This window comes from Piliocolobus tephrosceles, chromosome 7 (assembly GCF_002776525.5).
Source record: "Piliocolobus tephrosceles isolate RC106 chromosome 7, ASM277652v3, whole genome shotgun sequence".
NCBI classification, from domain to species: domain Eukaryota; kingdom Metazoa; phylum Chordata; class Mammalia; order Primates; family Cercopithecidae; genus Piliocolobus; species Piliocolobus tephrosceles.
This window is the reverse complement of record NC_045440.1, coordinates 102247454-102271857: the sequence shown is the minus strand read 5'-3', so window position 1 is coordinate 102271857 and position 24404 is coordinate 102247454. Positions and strand designations below refer to the sequence as shown.

The 24404-nt window shown below is 40.5% G+C and overlaps 1 protein-coding gene and 1 pseudogene across 2 annotated transcripts; one reads left to right on the top strand and one right to left on the bottom strand.

Moving 5' to 3' along the window:
* Positions 1-4158: 4158 nt before the first annotated feature.
* Positions 4159-4959, bottom strand: LOC111520914 (annotated as a pseudogene). The gene has a single exon (XR_002724796.1). The product of XR_002724796.1 is annotated as a 60S ribosomal protein L7a pseudogene (transcript).
* Positions 4960-6329: 1370 nt separating this feature from the next.
* Positions 6330-23576, top strand: LOC111520913 (F-box only protein 43). The gene is given in 6 exon segments (XM_023184024.1): positions 6330-6369; positions 6372-6413; positions 9284-10769; positions 19994-20096; positions 22972-23175; positions 23282-23576. Coding segments are annotated over 6 exon segments (2124 nt in total). The 3' UTR covers positions 23531-23576.
* The last annotated feature ends 828 nt before the right edge of the window (positions 23577-24404 follow it).

The following is a 24404-nucleotide window of genomic DNA, read 5'->3' as shown; positions in this document are numbered from 1 at the left end:
CAGCGGAGCCAGCAGCGGCAACCTGGTTGGGGTCCCTTAGCTTGGTGGAGAAGCTGTGTTCTTTTGCTCTTGGCAATAAATGTTAATGCTGCTCACTGTTTGGGTCCCAGCTGCCTTTATGAGCTGTGACACTCACCGCAAAGGTCTGCAGCTTCTCTCCTGAAGCCAGCCAGACCACAAACCCACCAGGAGGGACAAACAACTCCGGATGGGCCACCTTTGTGAACTGTAACACCACAAAGGTCTGCAGCTTCACTCCTGAGGCCAGTGAGACCATGAAGGAACGAACGACTGGAAGGAACGAACAACTTGAGACGCACTGTCTTTAAGAACTGTAACACTCACTGCCAGGGTCTGCAGCTTCATTCTGGAAGTCAGCGAGACCAAGAACCCACCAATTCTGGACACACTACTGTTACATCCTTTGCCAAATCCGTTTACTTGTTTTAAAGCAAAGGCTAGTGTGATGATAGCTACATGAACAACTCCCACTTAAATCTGAGAGATTTTGGTAGCTTTTGCTGTCTACTCTCCCTCCCTGCGTTCTATGTATTCCACCATAGAACAACAAAACACTCTGCTCAGTGGAGGTGTGTTCTTTCAAATATCAAAATTTCAATATGATGGATCAGTTGGGTTCAGAACGTTTACGTTGGTTTCCCTTTTTTGCAGAAGATATTTTACTTAGTAGGGTGAAGAAAATGAAGCTACCTAAAAAAATTTAAAAACAACTTGTTAATAACTATTTTAAAGTTAATGAAAGAAGTAGGCACTCTTTCCCCCAACACGCACTATGTCTGATATTTTATTAAGCAGGTTATACTCCTTTCGGGCTCTCCATCCAGAAATCTGAGAGCTTTGAGCTTCATCTTTCAGTTCCAGAAGTTCAAACTCCTTCTGTTGCATCTCCCCAGACCAGCTTGAGAGATTTAGGTTGATCTTTCCAGGAAGATGCCATTTAAAAACCTTTCAGGGAAACAAGCAGTTCCTGGCTTCTTTCTTCACAGACAGGCTTACAGAGCATAAATATTTTAACCATTAGCACTGTTACAAAGTAACTCTCCTCTTAACCAAAGAGGTGATCTAACAGAAGAGGCACAATAGGCTTGCCTTTAAGAACTATTAGATGGAACCATTGTTAACCTAAGAGAGATGACAGAGTGTTCCCAAAAGTCATACTTTCATATTTACAAGCTATCTTGTATTCTAACTCTCCAGTTGAAATATCAAGATAATTCTGGTGCAGAACAATTTATGGAGATCAGAATGAATCAACATAGGTAGAATACAAATGGGTCCTGGGGCCCTACAAAAGGGCAAGGTAATGACAAGTCATAGCAAGAAGATTCAGAATTTCAACAAGAATTCATGTTGGTGCTAGTTCCCGATCCAACATACTCTTTCCTATCAGCAAAGACTGGTAATTTTAGGATCACTTGGGAGTATGGTCAGTGTAAGCTACCCTATTATCAATGATAGCATTAACTAACTTTTTCTGAGCATGTACTACATGCCAGACATCATTGTATTGCTCTGTTCTAATGGGGGTAGTTGTCTTGCCCTCCTGGACAATAGTGCTTTTTAACTCTTTATTCAGAAGGTTATGGAGATGCAAGTTGCTGGTTTTTTTCACCTGAATCTCTATGTTTCCCTTTTCCTTGATTATATTCACTTAAATATATCCAGAGAGCTTGAATATCATGGTAATTTGGGAAATCTCCCATTACATTTTATTGGATGGTCCCAAAAAGAAGCATCAGATTTTGTGGTAAGCAGACAGCTTTTAGAGTTCTGAAGTCAATGATGGTATGACACCCAATGCAAGAAAGGAAAGCAAAGGGCTGGGCATGGTGGCTCATGCCTGTAATCTCAGCACTTTGGGAGGCTGAGGTGGGCACATTGCTTCAGGTCAGGAGTTCAAGACCATCCTGGCCAACATGGTGAAACCCTCTCTCTACTAAAAATACAAAAAATTAGCCAGACATGGTGGCATGCACATGTAATCTCAGCTACTCAGAAGGCTGAGTTGCAAGAATCGCTTGAACCCGGGAGGCAGAGGTTGCAGTGAGCTGAGATTGTCCCACTGCACTCCAGCTTGGGTGACAATGCGAGACTCTGTCAAAAAAAAAAAAAGGGAAGCAAAAAGGCAAAAAGACTGTGGTGAGCAAAAAATATGAAATTACAGCTCAGTGACTTAAATCCGGAGTATGTAAGTAAAGCTCAGGCATACTACATGTAACTAGGTGTCTTTTTGCCCGTTTTTAAAGGTGGGGAGAGGTGAAAATGATTCTTCCTTGAACAATATAAAGGAGATATGATATGGTCTTTTACTCCTCAATCATAATAAAAATATCTCAAGAAAAATTAATTAACTGGAGAAAAAAGAAAAGGGCAAAGTTTAAATGGTTTTGGGGTTATGTAGATTTTATTTAACCATAGGCAAAATTCCCTGCCCTGTTTACATTGGGATGGAGATGGGGAGCAGACATTAAACAAAAATGAGTAGATAGTATGGGATTTTAGAAGATAATAAACTACACAGAGAAAATTCAGTAGAATTCTGCAGAATTGCAGATGTGGGGCAGGAAAGAGTAAAATGGCTGTAGTAGAGATTTGTTTGAAGAACTAGAGAGATCTCTACCAGTGCGTGTGAGGGTAGGCTTCAGAGAGGTGCTGTCTTGAAGAATGTGTAATTCATTAATTCTTTACAGTCCTACAGGTACCTCAAACTTAACCTCACACTAAATGCATCTTATTTTCTCCCAAGCCTATACTCTTCATTCCCTCACTCCTTGCCCCATGCAGTTGATTCTGCCAACTGAATGTCGCGTCTTGGTTCTGCTCCACCCCCACTGCCTTCTGGAGAAATGCAGTAGCTTTCTACTGGTCTCCTGGCAGCCACCCTTGCCTCTCTTCATTCTGTCCTCCATTCTGCCACCGGAGTGGGCTTTCTAAAAACGCTCTTCAAACTCTTAATGTGCAAACAGAACTTTCCAAGACTTAGCTTCTTCACTTCTCAGGAATTTTCTCTAATCTTTTCCTCCAACAACTCTTAGTTTCTGCATATAACAAATTATTTGCAGTTTCTCCATGTGCCCAATTGCTCTTGCACATTTTGTTTTGAGTTTGAAATTTTCCTGCCCTTGCACATTTTAAGTTAGGAATTTCCTGTTGTCTGCCTTTTAAATTGCCACTTGTACATCAAAATCTATCTCATGCACTCTGTTCTCCAGTAGGATTAGCTGGTTCTTCTTTGTGCTGCTACTGTTCCTCTGTTACAGCACTTGTTGTATACTAATGAGCTCCTCAACAGCAGTAACTGTGGCTGTGTCAGCTTTGTATTCCCAGTACCTAGCCCAGTAATTGGCACATAGTTGGAAATTAACCGTTAGTGGACGGGCACAGTGGCTCACGCCTGTAATCTCAGCACTTTGGGAGGCTGAGGCGGTGGATCACCTGAGGTCAGGAGTTCGAGACCAGACTGGCCAACCTGGCAAAACTCCGTCTCTACTAAAAATACAAAAATTAGCTAGGCTTGGTGGCGGGCGCCTGTAATCCCAGCTACTCAGGAGGCTGAGGCAGGAGAATCGTTTGAACCTGGGAGGTGGAGGTTGCAGTGAGCCAAGATCATGCCACTGCACTCCAGCCTGGGTGACAGAGCAAGACCCTGTCTCATAATAATAATAATGTTAGTTTGATTTTGGATGACTGAGGAACATCCAGATGGAGAAATATCCAGTCAGAGAAGAGTGGTGGCAGTGCCTGTTACTGGCTTAAAAGTGATGGTTGAAGTTCTGAATAAGAATTACATAAGCATGGGATGATAAACTAATAAAAATGCTGAGGTAGGACCTCTCATTTAGGGAGTAGGCCAAGAAAAGAAGCCAGAAAAAGGAGACTAGGAAGAAGCTGCCAAGAGCAGCAGGAGTGTCCCTGGCATATAATAGATGCCCAGTAAATATTTATTGAATGAAAAAATTAGGGTTTAAAAAATTTATTTGGCATTGAGGGTACTTGGGAGTTCATGATGCCCAAAAAGGGATGTTTGTAAACAACGAACACATTTCAGTCCGGTTTTTATTATTTTTTTTATTATTTTTTTGAAGGAAAATTTGTATTTTAATTATTTTTATGTACAGAAAACTCAACAGTGTACATTTAACCCAGCTTAGTGGCAAATTCTTTAGCCTTTGCCTTTTCGAGGTTGGCGATACGAGCCACAGACTTGGGGACCAGGACATTGCCGCCCCAGTGACGGCGGATCTCATCGTATCTGTCGTTGTAATTGGTCCTGATAGCTTCTACTAGCTTAGCCAAAGTGCCTTTGTCTTCCGAGTTCACCTGTGTGAAGGCGACAGTGGTGCAGGTCTTCCTGTGGACTAGACGGCCCAGTCTGGTCTTCCCCTTGATAATGCAGTAAGGGACCCCCATTTTACGACACAGGGCAAGCAAGAAGACAACCAGCTCGATGGGATCCACGTCGTGTGCAGTCACCACCAGCTGAGCTTTCTTGTTCTCCACCAAGGTGGTGACGGTGTTAACTCCTGCTCGAAGGACAGGTGGTCTCTTAGTGGTGACATCCCCTTTGCCAGCAGCTTTCTTCTCGGCCAGGGCCAACAGCCTCTGCTTCTTCTCTTGCTTTGTCTCTGGTCTGTACTTGAGGGCAAGCTTAAGCAGCTGAGTAGCTGTTTGGCGGTCCAGGGCCTGGGTGAACTGGTTAATAGCAGGAGGCACTTTCAGCTGCTTATAGAGGATGGCTCTCTGCCGCTGCAACCTGATATAGGGAGGCCATTTCACAAAGCGGGTGAGGTCTCTTTTGGGCTGGATGTCCTGTCCAATGCCAAAATTCTTAGGTCTTTTCTCAAACAGGGGATTCACCACTTTCTTGGCCTCCTGCTTTTTCACGACAGTAGGGGCCGGAGCCACCTTCTTTCCCTTGGCCTTCTTTCCTTTCAGCATTTTGGGCGGCGAGAGTCAGTCCGGTTTTTATTAATAGATTTTTTAAAAATCTTTTTTTTTGAGACAGGGGTCTATGTTGCCCAGGCTAGTCTCGAATTCCTTGGTTCAAGTCATCCTCTCATGTGTGCCTCTCAAAGTCCTGGGATTACAGACGTGAGCCACCAGGCCCAGCTCAACTTTTTTATCACAAAATCTGTATATATTCATTGTTGAAACACGAGAAGAAAACACAGATAAAAAGACACAACTAAAAAGTAAGCATAATCCTGTACAAAGGTACCGTACCCAAGTTATTCATACCTTTCAGACCTCATCCTGTGTATATCCATATTTTTAACCTAAAAGGGGTCAGTTTGTAACTTGCTTTTTACATTTGACAGTTTGGAAAAACATTTCCAGGCGAACATTCTTATACATGATTTCTAATGGCATCCCACTGTAGGCCACGTTAGCCTTCCTAAATACGGTAATGCTTCCCAATGTGGGAATGGAGAGAGGCAGAGCCTTTCTGACTCGCATTAGGGCGGGTACAGAGGTGAGCAAGAGAGGGGGGCGCCTTCCGCACAGGCGAGGACGGAGGCCTGCGGGCAGCCGCGCGGGGGCGCTGCGGAACCGGAGGAAGGGGCGGGGCGACGCGGGGCGGGGAGACGCGGGGCGGGGCTGCGCGTAGCGGTTACTCCGGGCGGGCCGTTCAAACCCGAGGAGTGAAAGGCGGCGGCCCCAAACGAAGCTGGCGTGGGGGTTGCCATAGTCCGCATCACAGGGGGCGAGGACGGGGCTCCTCCCCGGCGCATCCAGCAGCGGCTGCCCGGCTCCCCTCCCACCTGTCCGCTTCGGCGCTTCGCCCGACCCTGCGGCCTCCAGGCGGGCGGCGGGGGGACCCCAGGCGAGTGCCAGTTAGCGGGTCTCCCGGCGGCCCCGGCCCTGCGTCCCTCTGTGTCTTCCAGGTGGTAGGCCTACGGAGGCGCACGGCATCCCTCACTCCTCCGCTCCCGGTGACGCCAGCCCATCCGCTGCCGCCCTTGGCTTTCTGGGCCTAGCGGATTTTTGACGCCCTGCTGAGACCGTTACCCACCCGCCCGCCATAGCTCCTCGCGGGAGTCAGTGCCAGGCTGCAGCACACACTGCCTTTTCAGGAGCCCGAATTTGGGGAGTTTAGTCATGTCTAAGTGCTGCTGGAGAAAACAAGGATATTACGATAACTATTTTCTGGAGGGCTGAATTCAAAATGATTTAGACCTTCTCAAATGTTAGGAATAATCCCTGCGGCATGCACACTGTGTACCCTTCGACTTTGAGCAGTCATGGTGCTGCCGCACCTTTCAATTAATTGTGCAAACGAAAGTTTTCCTGTTTGGCATTATTTTGGCATGAATTTCAAAGACAAAGATGAGAGAATTTCTTGTTTGGAAGCTACGTAACTTTGACATCTAAGAGCTCAAGATTTACTGATGGTAAGAGTTTCCACTTTAACAAATGAAGGACATTTGGGTTTAATGTAAGTATTTCATTCTCTGATTTGATAGGTGCTTCTTTTTTTTTTTTTTTAAGACGGAGTCTCTGTCTCTCTGTTGCCCAGGCTGGAGTGCAGTGGCGCGATCTCAGCTCACTGCAAGCTTCGCCTGCCGGGTTCACGCCATTCTCCTGCCTCAGCCTCCCGAGTAGCTGGGACTGCAGGCGCCCGCCACCACGCCCGGCTAATTTTTTGTAGTTTTAGTAGAGACGGGGTTTCACCATGTTAGCCAGGATGGTCTCCATCTCCAGACCTCGTGATCCGTCTGCCTGGGGCTCCCAGAGTGCTGGAATTACAGGCGTGAGCCACCGCGCCGGGCCGCTGCTTTTTTCTTTCTTTCTTTTTTTCTTGAAGAACTCTTTAGGGATAAATTTTCACAGCCTTTTATCAGAAGCCTAGTTTTTTGAAATGAATGTGGAAGAGGCTTGATTGAATTTATCCGTGGACTGTTTGAGTCCGTAAAATAAACACACAGTCCATGATTTTACATGAATGATTTTAAAATTCAGTTGGGAAGAACCACGTTTGACACCAACGTCTTGGGGTAGTAGAAAGATGAAAATGATAGCAGAGAAAGGACTTTGGAGGCAACTTTAAGTGTGTAGATGAACAGAAACAAATTGTGTTTTTGTTTGTTTGAAGAGATGGGGTCTCACTATGTTACCCAGGCTGGTCCCAAACTCCTGGACTCAAGCATTTCGCCCGCCGCGGCCTCCTAAAGTTCTGGGATTACAGGCGTGAGCCACCGGCCAGATTAGATTTTTGGATAACATTTTAGGGGAAGAGATAATATCTGCATTCCCCACTTTGTTTTTAACAATTTGCCTCTTGAGTTTCCCAAATTCTAGCATTGTGAGACACCTAGTGGTGAAGTAGCAGTACAATTGCCATAACCTTCTAAAAGGACTCTGACCGGCCAGGTGGGGTGGCTCAAGCCTGTAATCCCAGTAGTTTGGGAGGCCAAGGTGGGTGGATCACCTGAGGTCAAGAGTTCGAGACCAACCTGGCCAACATGGCGAAAGCCCGTCTCTACTAAAAATACACAAATTAGCCGGGCGTGGTGGTGGGCGCCTCTAATCCCAGCCAGTGGGGAGGCTGAGGCAGGAGAATTGGTTGAACTCGGGAGGCAGAGGCTGCAGTGAGGCGAAATCGCGCCACAGTACTCCAGCCTGGGCAACAAGAGCGAGACTCCCATCTCAAAAAGATAAATAAATAAATAATATAAAAATAAAAACAAAAGGACTGTGATCCAAATTGAGTGAAAAGTGTTATTTAGCAGAATAACTTTCAGAGAGGGAGAAAACAGTTCATGGGTGGAGGTGTAGTTTGAATATGCATTCTAGTTTATTCATATTTGTAAAACAAAATTGTTTAAAAAGAGAACAAAATTATAAAAAGCAGTTTGATAAATCTTCTTGGCTTGTGACCATATGCAGAAGTTAGCAGTGATCTGAGACGATGTAGATCAGAAGGGGACATGTATGACATTTATCAAAAATGAGTACAGACTTAAAAGGTTAAAAAATACTTAGACTTTGTTTAGTAAAAATAATCTTTTAATGGTCATCAAACCATAAAGAAATAATTTGTGGTTGGAGTAACAATTTGCTTTTGTAACAAAGATCATTCACTCATATATTTGATTAAATGTAAGCATAAATAAATTACTGTCACATTACAGCCAACTAAATAGATCTTCCCAGGATCTTTAATGGAGAAAAATTGTGCATTTGTCCTGGAGAAAACTTTGAAGGAATGACAGTCTTCTTCGTGTCCTTTGAATCATCTGGAAAAATATCAAAAACTGTAATAAATTTTTTCTTAACACTATTTTTGTCAAAACAAATTTGTTAGCTTTCTTTGAGATTTATTTCAAGTTTCTAAAAAGAAGGAATGTGATGATACTGTTGAAAAGGTTAAAGAGGAAAATATTTCTTAGTGTCATTCCTTGCTCATGTAACTACTGAGTAACTGTTCTTTAAGTAATTGAGTTGGATTCTTTATTTGCAACTTCAAGAATATTTTAAATGGTGGTTTTCCCATAAATAGTTGCCTGTTAACTGTGAATTCAAGGCTGAAACTGGACCTTGCATCACAAAATATTTAGAAAGTGAGATATGAATAAGTACAACATGCCAAGTTTGAAATGGCCCTATCTGTGGTGCATTATGGTTAGCTCAAGAAGAATGTGTTAGTAGTTTATTGATGAGCCAGAGTCTTTGTAAAGGCTTAAGCCTGGGAATTCACACCTTGTGAATGGTTATGGGGACTAGATTTCTATAGCAGGTCTATGTTACATGTTTGAACATTACTCGAGTTGCTCAGCCTGATTGCAGGTAGATGTAGTGGCAGCACTCATTATTTGACACATTTCCCAAAGATGTTTAAAAAGTAGCATATAGTGTTTTTTGAGTAGACTAATATAGGCTGGCACAAATAAGCTGGAATATTAAAATGAAAATTGTTTAGTTCTGTGAAAATCATAAGGTAATAATATCAAAATAATGCTTCTAGGTTTTTTCACTTTAGGGTAGTTCAATAAAATATGTGTACATGGTGCTTAGCCTATGGTTAATCAAGTGATCTTTGAATATTTATAACCTGAACATTTTGGCTTTTTGATGTCAAGAACTCATTTTAAGTAGGATATACAACAGTTTTTTATGGAGTAGAATTTTTTTTTAAGTAACTTTTCAAAAATTGTCTTACAATTTTCCATTATTATCTGTACTCATAACAAATAATGTATTTTGGTGTAAGCTGCCTGGATTCTCATTTCAAAGGCAGAATAACTTTGTTGTCACTTTGCAGAAACAGAAATTTTGAAGATGTCTCAAAAACACTCAGGTCAAGCTGGCACTGAAGCAGGAAATGGGGTGGACTCTCCTCCAATTGTCAACTCCAAGTACTCCACCTTCAGAGATTTTTGTTCCACATCTTCATTTCAAGATAGTGGCTACAATGAGTTAAAATCTTGTAGCTTTGATAATATAGATAAAGGATATCTTGGAAAGAAAGAAAAATGCCCAACATTACTCCATGAGCACCCTGAAACTTCAGGCCTGGGCTTAACTCATTCTTTAGAGTCTCCCACTCAAAAAAAGAAATTTATCTTGCCTAGGAAGGAAAATGATAAAACCCCAGAACTTTGTGAAACACCTAAAATCAGTGGGAAAAAATGTTTACCTCGCAGAAGGTTGCATGTATCTTTCTCTCTTCTAAAGGGGGACTTTGAATCACAAAACAGTGCTCTAGAAAGTAGTATAAGCCAAGTTCTCAACTTAGAAAAAAATATTCCAAGCAGTGCTTCAGGTTTTTCCAGGGCAAATAATTTTAGCCCTTTAGTTACTAGCACTTTAAAAACAGAAGAAGTGACTTCATGCAGTCAAAAATTGAGGCTTAATTTTTCTCAGCAAAAGACTTCCACAATTGATGATTCCAAAGATGATTGTAGCCTATTTGAAGTTGAATGTATATCTCCAATTCAGGGCAATAATTTTAAAGACTCTATCACGCATGACTTTAGTGATAGCAGTTTATGCATTAATGATGAGAATACATGTCCAGAGCTCCTGGGCTCCTCTGTTAGTGGAACAACTTGTGGAACAGATGAGGACATATTTGTGACTCCGATAAGTAATCTTGTGGCAAACATTAGATTTAATGCAAGTCAAATACTTTCTCCTTCACCTGAAGTGAGAGGCAATATTTCAACGCCTGAAGACAGTGGTTTTAACTCACTTAGCTTGGAGAAATCAGAAGATTCCCTCTCTGACCAGGAGGGTTCTTTTCAAGAACTACTTCAGAAACATAAGGGGACTCCCAAAGTGGGGGACACCATAAGAAAGACAAGACATCTTGGAAGGTCGAGAAGACTGTCCACCCTTCGGGAGCAAAGCTCGCAGTCAGAGACAGAAGAGGAAAAGCAGATTGTCCACCCTGACTCTGAAAAAAGAGCAGCAGCTGCTTCTGCCATCTCAGAGGGTCAGCTGAGCGGTGATGAGAGTGGGGATTTGACCTTTAGCTTAAAGAATTTATCGAAGACCCCAGCCTTGCAATTGGTGCATGAGCTGTTCATGAAAAGCAAAAGAAAAAGATTCCAGGAAAATAGTGCACATGAATTCTTAGAGCAAGGGGATGGGGAGAAAATAGCTGTGCTACAGTGTATACTTGCAGGACTGATTGGCAAGAAAATGGGTATAGAAAAACTGGACATCTTAACAGAATTAAAATACAGAAATTTAAAGCATATTCTTGCTATGGTTTTAGATTCCTTGACTGCAGAGAGCCTATGCAGGTAAGAAGTAAGAGTTATTTATGAAATAAAACTTATCTTTTTTTAAGTTGGAAAGTTTTTCTGTGACTTGAGTGGTTGTCCTTTATTTTATTTGTTTTATTATCTCTATCTTTTGTTGTCTTATATCAAAGGTAGTTTAAGTGAACTTCCCAGCAAAGCTAGCTAGTACAGATCCTTCTGTTTTTTTTGTTTGTTTGTTTTTTTGTTTGTTTTTTTTTTTTTTTTTTTTGAGATGGAGTCTTGCTGTGTCACCCAGGCTCAAGTGCAGTGGTGTGATCTCGGCTCACTGCAAGCTCAGCCTCCCAGGTTCATGCCATTCTCCTGGCTCAGCCTCCTAAGTACCTGGGACTACAGGTGCCCGCCACCATGCCCGGCCAGTTTTTTGTATTTTTAGGAGGGATGGGATTTCACCATGTTAACCAGGATGGTCTCGATCTCCTGACCTTGTGATCCACCTGCCTCGGCCTCCCAAAGTGCTGGGATTACAGGCATGAGCCACCACGCCCGGCCAATCCTTCTGTTTAAAAGCCTGCTTAAGTAGCAATAATATAGTCTTTTTTTCTGAATAAAGTTCTTATCTCTGTCATTTGGAAAGAGAGTTGCTAAAAGTTGAATTTTAAATTTTCAAGATGGCAAGCTCTATTCCATGTAAGTTGTTTAATGATTTAATAGTTCAGATCATATTGTCAGATAGCAAGTAGTATTAAAGTTATGACACTTTGTCAGAAATAATGTAATGCATTGTGGTGACTGAGAAATGGCAGTGTACAAAGAATACCACTTAATTATTTAAGTTCTAGAATTTAAAAACAGTGGTTAGCTTTCATTTTAGGGTTTGATCTTTCCAGAGATCAGGGGAATATGGATTATTTCATTTTTATTGTTAACACAGCAGTGAAAGTTAATTACTTTGGGGAATTTCAAGAAATTAGAAACTGAAGAATTTGTGTTCACAGGTGTTGCAGTAGATTGAATGCTGCTGCATAATAAAGAGAAAGACATTTCAGAATATTGAGGGTGGGAACTAGGGTTACAAAGACTAAAATGAGCTTCTGTTCATGCCAATTTGGGGGAGTTACAGGACAGTCAGAAGACAAGACCCATGGGAATGCCATGGCAATGAAGAGAGAAGTCATGTGGAACAGAATTTCTGCAAAGTGATGGTTATGGAGGAACATGCAGGAAGTTAGTGAACCTCTTTCTTGACAGGTATATGTCAAGAGTTTTTTATAGGGTCCTTGGTTTTTTTGTTTTGTTTTGTTTTTAGTTTTTGTAGAGATGGGGTCTCACTGTGTTACCCAGGCTGGTCTGGAACTCCTGGGCTCAAGTGATCCTCCCACCTCAGCCTCCCAAAGTGCTGGGATTACAGGTGTGAGCCACTGCTTGTTCTGTCCTTGTTGTTTTTATGGCCACTACTTCTATCAAAGCCCTTCTTTATCTTTCCTCCACACATTAATTGTATGGCTATTGTAGAGAACTGTAGGATTTCTTAGCTGGAAGTCTTCTAAGGTATCTAGTTCAATCACATGTTTCACAGAGGAGGAAATAAGCCCCAGAGAAGTGACCTTCTGACAGCCACTCAAGGAGATACGAATAGATCTAGGTCTATAATGAGCTCTCTGATTTCTTTTTTTTTTTTTTTATTATACTTTAAGTTCTAGGGTACATGTGCATAACGTGCAGGTTTGTTACATATGTATACATGTGCCATGTTGGTGTGCTGCACCCATCAACTCGTCAGCACCCATCAATTCATCATTTATATCAGGTATAACTCCCCAGTGCAATCCCTCCCCCCCCCCCCCTCCCCATGATGGGCCCCATTGTGTGATGTTCCCCTTCCCGAGTCCAAGTGAGCTCATTGTTCAGTTCCCACCTATGAGTGAGAACATGCGGTGTTTGGTTTTCTGTTCTTGTGATAGTTTGCTAAGAATGATGGTTTCCAGCTGCATCCATGTCCCTACGAAGGACGCAAACTCATCCTTTTTTATGGCTGCATAGTATTCCATGGTGTATATGTGCCACATTTTCTTAATCCAGTCTGTCACTGATGGACATTTGGGTTGATTCCAAGTCTTTGCTATTGTGAATAGTGCCGCAGTAAACATACGTGTGCATGTGTCTTTGTAGTAGCATAATTTATAATCCTTTGGGTATATACCCAGTAGTGGGATGGCTGGGTCATATGGTACATCTAGTTCTAGATCCTTGAGGAATTGCCATACTGTTTTCCATAATGGTTGAACTAGTTTACAATCCCACCAACAGTGTAAAAGTGTTCCTATTTCTCCACATCCTCTCCAACACCTGTTGTTTCCTGATTTTTTAATGATTGCCATTCTAACTGGTGTGAGATGGTATCTCATTGTGGTTTTGATTTGCATTTCTCTGATGGCGAGTGATGATGAGCATTTTTTCATGTGTCTGTTGGCTGTATGAATGTCTTCTTTTGAGAAATGTCTGTTCATATCCTTTGCCCACTTTTTGATGGGGTTGTTTGTTTTTTTCTTGTATATTTGTTTGAGTTCTTTGTAGATTCTGGAAATTAGCCCTTTGTCAGATGAGTAGATTGCAAAAATTTTCTCCCATTCTGTAGGTTGCCTGTTCACTCTGATGGTAGTTTCTTTTGCTGTGCAGAAGCTCTTTAGTTTAATTAGATCTCATTTGTCAGTTTTGGCTTTTGCTGCCGTTGCTTTTGGTGTTTTAGACATGAAGTCCTTGCCCATGCCTATGTCCTGAATGGTACTACCTAGATTTTCTTCTAGAGTTTTTATGGTATTAGGTCTAACATAAAGTCTCTAATCCATCTTGAATTAATCTTCATATAAGGAGTAAGGAAAGGATCCAGTTTCAGCTTTCTACTTATGGCTAGCCAATTTTCCCAGCACCATTTATTAAATAGGGAATCCTTTCCCCATTTCTTGTTTTTGTCAGGTTTGTCAAAGATCAGATGGTTGTAGATGTGTGGCATTATTTCCGAGGGCTCCGTTCTGTTCCATTGGTCTATATCTCTGTTTTGGTACCAGTACCATGCTGTTTTGGTTACTGTAGCCTTGTAGTATAGTTTGAAGTCAGGTAGCGTGACGCCTTCGGCTTTGTCCTTTTGACTTAGGATTGTCTTGGCAATGCGGGCTCTTTTTTGGTTCCATATGAACTTTAAAGCAGTTTTTTCCAATTCTGTGAAGAAAGTCATTGGTAGCTTGATGGGGATGGCATTGAATCCATAAATAACCTTGGGCAGTATGGCCATTTTCACGATATTGATTCTTCCTATCCATGAGCATGGTATGTTCTTCCATTTGTTTGTGTCCTCTTTGATTTCACTGAGCAGTGGTTTGTAGTTCTCCTTGAAGAGGTCCTTTACATCCCTTGTAAGTTGGATTCCTAGGTATTTGATTCTCTTTGAAGCCATTGTGAATGGAAGTTCATTCCTGATTTGGCTCTCTGCTTGTCTGTTACTGGTGTATAAGAATGCTTGTGATTTTTGCACATTAATTTTGTATCCTGAGACTTTGCTGAAGTTGCTTATCAGCTTAAGAAGATTTTGGGCTGAGACGATGGGGTTTTCTAAATATACAATCATGTCATCTGCAAACAGGGACAATTTGACTTCTTCTTTTCCTAAAAGAATACCCTTGATTTCTTTCTCTTGCCTGATTGCCCTAGCCAGAACTTCCAACACTATGTTGAATAGGAGTGGTGAGAGAGGGCATCCCTGTCTTGTGCCAGTTTTCAAAGGGAATTTTTCAAGTTTTTGCCCATTCAGTATGATATTAGCTGTGGGTTTGTCATAAATAGCTCTTATTATTTTGAAGTACGTTCCATCAATACCGAATTTGTTGAGCGTTTTTAGCATGAAGGGCTGTTGAATTTTGTCAAAAGCCTTTTCTGCATCTATTGAGATAATCATGTGGTTCTTGTCTTTGGTTCTGTTTATATGCTGGATTACGTTGATTGATTTGTGAATGTTGAACCAGCCTTGCATCCCAGGGATGAAGCCCACTTGATCATGGTGGATAAGCTTTTTGATGTGCTGCTGAATCCGGTTTGCCAGTTATTTTATTGAGGATTTTTGCGTCGATGTTCATCAGGGAGATTGATCTAAAATTCTCTTTTTTTGTTGTGTCTCTGCCAGGCTTTGGTATCAGGATGATGTTGGCCTCATAAAATGAGTTAGGGAGGATTCCCTCTTTTTCTATTGATTGGAATAGTTTCAGAAGGAATGGTACCAGCTCCTCCTTGTACCTCTGGTAGAATTCAGCTGTGAATCCATCTGGTCCTGGGCTTTTTTTGGTGGGTAGGCTATTAATTGTTGCCTCAATTTCAGAGGCTGCTATTGGTCTATTCAGGGATTCAACTTCTTCCTGGTTTAGTCTTGGAAGAGTGTACGTGTCCAGGAAATTATCCATTTCTTCTAGATTTTCTAGTTGATTTGCGTAGAGGTGTTTATAGTATTCTCTGATGGTAGTTTGTATTTCTGTGGGGTCGGTGGTGATATCCCCTTTATCATTTTTTATTGCGTCTATTTGATTCCTCTCTCTTTTCTTCTTTATTAGCCTTGCTAGCGGTCTGTCAATTTTGTTCATCTTTTCAAAAAACCAACTCCTGGATTCATTGATTTTTTGGAGGGTTTTTTGTGTCTCTATCTCCTTCAGTTCTGCTCTGATCTTAGTTATTTCTTGCCTTCTGCTAGCTTTTGAATATGTTTGCTCTTGCCTCTCTAGTTCGTTTAATTGTGATGTTAGAGTGTCAATTTTAGATCTTTCCTGCTTTCTCTTGTGGGCACTTAGTGCTATAAATTTCCCTCTACACACTGCTTTAAATGTGTCCCAGAGATTCTGGTATGTTGTATCTTTGTTCTCATTGGTTTCAAAGAACATCTTTATTTCTGCTTTCATTTCGTTATGTACCCAGTAGTCATTCAGGAGCAGGTTGTTTAGTTTCCATGTAGTTGAGCGGTTTTGATTGAGTTTCTTAGTCCTGAGTTCTAGTTTGATTGCACTGTGGTCTGAGAGACAGTTTGTTATAATTTCTGTTCTTTTACATTTGCTGAGGAGTGCTTTACTTCCAATTATGTGGTCAATTTTGGAATAAGTGCGATGTGGTGCTGAGAAGAATGTATATTCTGTTGACTTGGGGTGGAGAGTTCTACAGATGTCTATTAGGTCCGCTTGGTGCAGAGATGAGTTCAATTCCTGGATATCCTTGTTAACTTTCTGTCTCGTTGATCTGTCTAATGTTGACAGTGGAGTGTTGAAGTCTCCCATTATTATTGTGTGGGAGTCTAAGTCTCTTTGTAAGTCTCTAAGGACTTGCTTTATGAATCTGGGTGCTCCTGTATTGGGTGCATATATATTTAGGATAGTTAGCTCTTCCTGTTGAATTGATCCCTTTACCATTATGTAATGGCCTTCTTTGTCTCTTTTGATCTTTGATGGTTTAAAGTCTGTTTTATCAGAGAGTAGGATTGCAACCCCTGCTTTCTTTGTTCTCCATTTGCTTGGTAGATCTTCCTCCATCCCTTTATTTTGAGCCTATGTATGTCTCTGCATGTGAGATGGGTCTCCTGAAGACAGCAGACTGATGGATCTTGACTCTTTATCCAGTTTGCCAGTCTGTGTCTTTTAATTGGAGCATTTTGTCCATTTACATTTAAGGTTAATATTGTTATGTGTGAACTTCATCCTGCCATTATGATATTAACTGGTTATTTTGCTCATTAGTTGATGCAGTTTCTTCCTAGCCTCGATGGTCTTTACGTTTTGGCATGTTTTTGCAATGGCTGGTACCTGTTGTTCCTTTCCATGTTTAGGGCTTCCTTCAGGGTCTCTTGTAAGGCAGGCCTGGTGGTGACAAAATCTCTAAGCATTTGCTTATCTGTAAAGAATTTTATTTCTCCTTCACTGATGAAACTTAGTTTGTCTGGATATGAAATTCTGGGTTTAAAATTCTTTTCTTTAAGAACGTTGAATATTGGCCCCCACTCTCTTCTGGCTTGTAGAGTTTCTGCCGAGAGATCTGCTGTCAGTCTGATGGGCTTCCCTTTGTGGGTAACCCGACCTTTCTCTCTGGCTGCCCTTAAGATTTTTTCCTTCATTTCAACTTTGGTGAATCTGGCAATTATGTGTCTTGGAGTTGCTCTTCTGGAGGAGTATCTTTGTGGCGTTCTCTGTATTTCCTGAATTTGAATGTTGGCCTGCCCTGCTAGGTTGGGGAAGTTCTCCTGGATGATATCCTGTAGAGTGTTTTCCAATTTGGTTCCATTTTCCCCCTCACTTTCAGGCACCCCAATCAGACGTAGATTTGGTCTTTTGACATAATCCCATACTTCTTGCAGGCTTTGTTCATTTCTTTTTCTTCTTTTTTCTTTTGGTTTCTCTTCTCGCTTCATTTCATTCATTTGATCCTCCATCGCTGATACTCTTTCTTCCAGTTGATCGAGTCGGTTACTGAAGCTTGTGCATTTGTCACGTATTTCTCGTGTCATGGTTTTCATCTCTGTCATTTCGTTTATGACCTTCTCTGCATTAATTAGTCTAGCTGTCAATTCTTCCACTCTTTTTTCAAGATTTTTAGTTTCTTTGCGCTGGGTACGTAATTCCTCCTTTAGCTCTGAGAAGTTTGATGGACTGAAGCCTTCTTCTCTCATCTCATCAAAATCATTCTCTGACCAGCTTTGATCCGTTCCTGGCGATGGGCTGTGCTCCTTTGCAGGAGGAGATGTGCTCTTATTTTTTGAATTTCCAACTTTTCTGCCCTGCTTTTTCCCCATCTTTGTGGTTTTATCTGTCTCTGGTCTTTGATGATGGTGACGTACTGATGGGGTTTTGGTATAGGTGTCCTTCCTGTTTGATAGTTTTCCTTCTGACAGTCAGGACCCTCAGCTATAGGTCTGTTGGAGATTGCTTGAGGTCCACTCCAGACCCTGTTTGCCTGGGTATCAGCAGCAGAGGTTGCAGAAGACAGAATATTGCTGAACAGCAAGTGCACCTATCTGATTCTTGCTTTGGAAGCTTCCTCTCAGGGGTGTACTCCACCCTGTGAGGTGTGGGGTGTCAGACTGCCCCTAGTGGGGGATGTCTCCCAGTTAGGCTACTCAGGGGTCAGGGACCCACTTGAGCAGGCAGACTGCCCCTTCTCAGATCTCAACCTCCGTGTTGGGAGATCCACTGCTCTCTTCAAAGCTGTCAGACAGAGTCGTTCGCGTCTGCACAGGCTTCTGCTCCTTTAGCTGAGCCCTGTCCCCAGAGGCGCAGTCTACAGAGACAGGCAGGTTTCCTTGAGCTGCTGCGAGCTCCACCCAGTTCGAGCTTCCCAGCGGCTTTATTTACCTACTTAAGCCTCAGCGATGGCAGGCGCCCCTCCCCCAGCCTCACTGCTGCCTTGCCGTTAGATTGCCGCAGACTGCTGTGTTAGCAAGGAGGGAGGCTCCCTGGGCGTGGGACCCTCCCGACCAGGTGTGGGATATATTCTCCGGTGTGCCGGTGTTATAGCGCAGTATTGGGGTGGGAGTTACCCGATTTTCCAGGTGTTGTGTGTCTCAGTTCCCCTGGCTAGGAAAAGGGACTCCCTTCCCCCTCGCGCTTCCCAGGTGAGGCGATGCCTCGCCCTGCTTCAGCTCTCGCTGGTCAGGCTGCAGCAGCTGACCTGCACGGATTGTCTGGCACTCCCGAGTGAGATGACCCCAGTACCTCAGTTGAAAATGCAGAAATCACCGGTCTTCTATGTCGCTCGTGCTGGGAGATGGAGACTGGAGCTGTTCCTATTCGGCCATCTTGCTCCGCCCCCGAGCTCTCTGATTTCTAATCTAGTATTTTTCCATGAACTTTTATTAAGGTTTAAGGCTTTCTGAAATAGATTTGATCAAGAATGTATTTGGTATATCTTAAGTAGGATAATAAACAGATTAGTGTACCCATGTTGTATGCCTTTTAAAAATGTTCAAATGATAAACTGTTTAAAAAATTAAGGAGATGGCTGAGATACAGGATTTTAGAAATATTTTTGGTATGGATGGGGTCTTACTACGTTGCCCAGGCTGGTCTCAAACTCCTGGGCTCTAGCAATCCTCCTGCCTTGGCCTCCCGAAGTGCTGGGGTCACAGGTGTGAGCAACTGTGACCGGCCAGGAATGCTATTTTTATATGCTGGAGTATTTGCATCAGTTAAAATTAAAATTGGGTGACACTTTTGGGTGCTTGCTTATATGAGCAGTTGATTTTCAGTCATATTGCAATAATTGTCTCTCCTTCCCATCTCTCCAAAAGTACAGTATTGGTACTACAAAGTATGTAACTATGTTGGCAGTACTGTTCTTCCTGGTAACTTGAGAGTTGATGACCAGTTGCAGTATCTGTGACAAATACCCAATTATGTAGTTCATTTCTTCCCCATTATTGGGTGACTTTATGTGTGTTCCTTTCCTTCCCTCTGATATAGGGCACACATATCAGCTTAGAGAGAGTCAATGGCAATTGAAGTGGCCATGGTAGCTGGAAGAATAGTAGTTTTGACAACTGGGACCCTCTGTAAGAAGTGACTTTTTTATTTCAATCTTTTCTGACCTTACTCCTTTTGATTTGTTAGAATAACAAAAAAAAAAAGACCAAATTAACAAAGTGTTACTTTTTAATAATAATATTATCAAAGTTATTGATAAATCAGCAATCACTGGACAAAAATTGTGTTTTTAGCTGCTTCATTCTCATAAACTTTGGTTAATGAAGTAGGAACTCTGGTGCGACCCATAATAGTATTTATATTTGGCACTTAGTAATGCCAATGACGGATTAATTGTGCTTGTGTTTATGTAATCAAAATGACAGAGATAAACACAGGAATAGGAGAAATTGATGAAACCTCTTGTGTTATAGATGACAATCATTTCCTGTATCTCTTGTTCCAAATTTTTAATGTTACATTTGAAGTTAAATCCTCTTAATCAGTCTCCCAGTAGATTCATACTGGCTTTATATGACCATTTATAAAAGAGTAATCTATCTATATAATGCTGGCATATACTTTACATTTTAATAGGAATTCTTTTATATGATGAATCAGTATGAAATAACAGTGTTGACTAAGTCATATTTTTAAGCTAAATTTTTAGGTTTAAATTTACTGCCCGAAATCTTTAAGACAAATTTTTCTCATTAGTTAGCATACACAACAAAATGTTAATCCTATAGAATGTATGCAATATAAGGATGGATCTTTTTGTTATAGTGTTTGGAAAGTAAGCAGAAATTGGCGTGAAATTGTTGTTCAAGATAAAAATGCAAATCGGAGGAGAAAATTTTATATCACACAACTGAAAACAGATTCCGAGGTAATGTATATAGTACTTCTCTAAAATGGATTTGTATAAATACATAATAATCTCATGTTGCTAGACAACCTAATTTGGTTTTCCTGCTATCTTTTAACCTTTTCCATTTAACAAACATTTACTCATAAATTCTTTAGCTTTCCCAAACTCAATTTTCACCCAGTCTGTAAATGGAATAAACAACATAGCATCAAGAACATCTTTTTGGGCTTTGTTGCTGCTTACGTGTATGTGCTCTTAGCAACATTTGAATACGAATTATATGCTGGATCCTAATCATAATGAGATATCCTTATAGCATTTTTAATCCAGTCTTTTGAGTGGACATTACATGCTAGTAACTGTGCCAGTACTCAGATTATAATGGTGAACATTTCTGATATGGTTCCTGCTCTTTTGGAGCACACACCCAAATAGGTGACTACAATCCAGGTGTGTTAAAGGAAGCCCAGAGTTATTTAAAGGAGTTTTTGACTGATACTTGGGAATCAAGAGAAGTGCGTCTCTACTGAGAACTGAATGATGAGTTAGCAATTAGCCAGGTGAACACAGAGAAGAGGGTTTTAGCAGAGAAAATAACATATGTACAAGCCTGGAGGTAAGTGAGCAAAGCAGATCAGTACCTGTGAAGCATCATAAACTTGCACTCCCTTGAGGATTTGAATTCTGGCTTTAAAGTTGCAAGAAAAGTCCTACAGAAGCTGATGGATTCCTGTCAGCCATGCTGTTTTGTGTAATAGGTATCTGATGACTCTAGCATCCATGTTTGATTATAGATTTAACTTTAGGCCAAAAAAATTCTGAGAGTTCACTAATTCATTCCTGTTCTAGTGAAAAATATTTAATAACATACTGTAAGTAAATTTCTAATTTGACTAAATATAATAATTGGAATGAAGCATGGCATAAACAAATATGAACACCTAGATATAGATTGGCAGGGTTTTCATTACAGTGAACTATTAGGGACTGCCATTAACTAAAACTTTGACTTTCTTTTTTATTTTGAAGAAAAGCTTTACCTTTTCACCCGTTCAGAGCTCCTGGCTACTTCTGCAGCTACTGGCTCTGGGAGTTTATAATAGGGAAGATATTAATTGCCTTCTTAACATCTCTTTTTTGAATGCTGCCCTGTATGCTAAGGACAGACTTGAAAAACAGTTGTTTAAGCATGCACTTATTAATATTTAAACATTTGGCTCCATATACTCCTTAACTCCTCTAAGGAAGAAGCATCTGGTTGTGCTGGCAACCCTCCATGTAACTCCAGATAATGAAATATTCAATTCTCAGAAAAAAAAAAAAGAAATATTCTCATATTTGGCCAGGCACAGTTGCTCATGCCTATAATCTCAGCACTTTGGGAAGCCGAGGTTGGTGGATCACTTGACATCAGAAGTTCGAGACCAGCCTGACCAACATGGTGGAACCCCTGTCTCTACTAAAAATACAAAAATTAGCTGGGTGTGGTGGTGCAGGCTTGTAATCCCAGCTACTTGGGAGGCTGAGGCAGGAGGATCGCTTGAACCTGGGAGGTGGAGGTTGCAGTGAGCTGAGATCATGCCACTGCACTCCAGCCTGGGTGACAGAGTTAAACTTTGTCTAAAACAAAAAAAAAAAAAAAAAAGGAAAAAGAAAAAATTCTATCCTCATACTCTGCAATCACTTTATTAAAAACTCAGTTTCTTAAAGAACTATACTTTTCCTCCTTTCTTATGCTCTTTTTCTTATTTTGACTTGCTTTTTAAAATCTTTTTCAAAGTAATACATGGTTTACAAAGTCAAATTGGACTATTGTAACAAAATATACCATTATGCCTTCATACTCTTGAGTCTTGTTCTATTAAGACAATCATTTTCAACACTTTCTTCTAGTATTTAGCTCCATATTTCTAAATGATTTTATTTTCTTGTCATTTCTTTACTATTTTCTATAGAAGGATTAGGTTTCTAACCTCTCACTACTACTACCACTACCAACATAACCCCTCTCTCTCTCAGTTCTTTTCTCTCTTTTCCTATCTTATGACTATAATTACACCACCATTTGGGAATGAATCAAAATTAGGTGCTGACATTATAAAGATTGTATTGAGATTATTATAACTTTTTTCACAGCTTTAGTATGTTGTACACTATGATTACACTTTCGTTCTTGCATAACTTTTTCCCTCCAGAGTTAATAATTGCCTAGTTTTCTGTCTCTCTCTTTTATTTATTTATTTTTGCTTAGTGTTTCTCTATACAGATCCCTGATTCATCTCCCATTATCCACCAGAACTGAAAGTCTCCTCTGTGTAAGTCCAAACAAATCAGGTATTCTGCCTGTTCCTTCTTTTCCTCAGAGACATCCTTCCTGGGGCCCTTTGCTGTCCTATTCCAACATAGACTGGTTGCTTCCTACTTGAACTATTCCAATGTACTATTAACCAAAACAAAAAAAATTATACAAGAAAATTATTTGATGGTTTTCTCCACTCTTGTTTACTTCTTGCCTACAGCTGCTTTTTCTACGACCGCAGAGTTAAGTAGCTGGAACTACATGGCCCACAAAGTCTAGACTATATATTATCTGGTCCTTTACAGGAAAGGTTTGCTGAACCAAACTTTAAAAAATGGAAAAGTAACCAGACATACAAACTTAGATGTAGAATTTAATTTAAAATTTTTTTCTTTTTGTATTTATTTAACTTTTATATGTTAGGTGAGAAAAGGTCTTTTTTTTTTTTTTTTTTTCTAAAAAGGAATGACCTAGGGAGAGAATTCTGATGGCAAAAAAAAACCTCTTCAAAGCTTGTAAATCCGTGTGCAACAGAAAGCTATCCTGGAACTGTTTTGGTATTGCAGTGTTGATGCCTCTTGTCCTTTACCACAGGGGGCTGTATTAAATGTCGAGGATGCTGCCACTCGGCTCCAGCTTTTAAATCGCTCAGCTTTAAGATCTGTGCAGGCACAGGCTAGGATACCTGGTTCTCAGAGAGAGCAAGGGTCAACATTATCTCCCTGGGGAGAAGTTTTGACACCTCTAGCAAGCTCTTCTGTTACTCACTTAAGTAGTAAACAGGAAGAATATGTTAAGGTGAGTATTTATTATATAATAAGTTATTAGAAATATTTACAGAGTTTGAAATAAAGTGCTCCTCTATATGAAACCAGAAGATTTAGTGTGTGTGCTTTCACTGCAGGTTGCCAAAACACTTTTTATTGATGAAGCATTAAAACCTTGCCCAAGGTGCCAGTCCCCTGCTAAATACCAGCCATATAAGAAAAGGGGACTGTGTAGCCGCACAGCCTGTGGTTTTGACTTTTGTGTGTTATGTTTGTGTGCTTATCATGGGTCTGAAGAATGTAGTAGAGGAGCAGCAAAGCCAAGAAATAGAAAAGATGCTCTCCCAGGAAGTGCCCAGAGTAAGCGGAATTTAAAACGCCTCTGAAGAGACTAAATATAGAAGCACTCCCCCATGCAGTGTTCTATTTATCTGACTTAAAATTATGAATATTTTGAATACATGCAAATATTCCCATTAATGACAGGTGATGATTTATTTCCTATTTTGTATATATTATAATCCATGGCATTGTATGTTTTCTTTAAAGTTAGTTTTGAAAAAACTTTATTTTACTATGTCATTTTACCCATTTTAATAACTTGGTGTTTTAAATAAAGAATCTTCATTGTTGTTATATGTATGTATTTTATTGTTTTATATAACATTTTAAATTTGTGCATTTCATCACTGTGTTGAAATGTTCTTCAATCATTTTTTAAAAAATAGTTTTTCAAATAGTATTAAAGATTTTGAACTCGAGACAGATGGCCTTATAGATTTGGAAAATGAGTACTTGACTGAAATGAAATATAAATAAAATATTTTCAGAAGTTCTATTGAATTTATTCTATAATTTCAGTCTCTGGTTAAGTAAAATTTACTGAATATTAATAACTAGGAAGACATAAAGAGTAACTTATTGGAAGTATGTAGTTATTCATAATGGGAGTCTTAGTTAATATACCCTTATAAGTAACACATTTCAAATAAGTACTTTAAAAAATTCTAGAACTATAGGCACAGATTTCATTTATTTAATCTAATCTGGATATTCTGACAAATTTGGGCTGGTTGGAAAAGACAGATTTAAGTAAGAAGGTTTACTAAGTTATTTATAAAGTACTTTAAAAAGTACTTAAATGATTTATAAATCATTTCCAAAAATGATTTGAGTTTGCATGTTCCGTTTATAGAACAGCAGCAAGAAAGAGATAAGTTTTTGTTTTGTTTTGTTTTGTTTTGAGGCATGGTCTAGCTC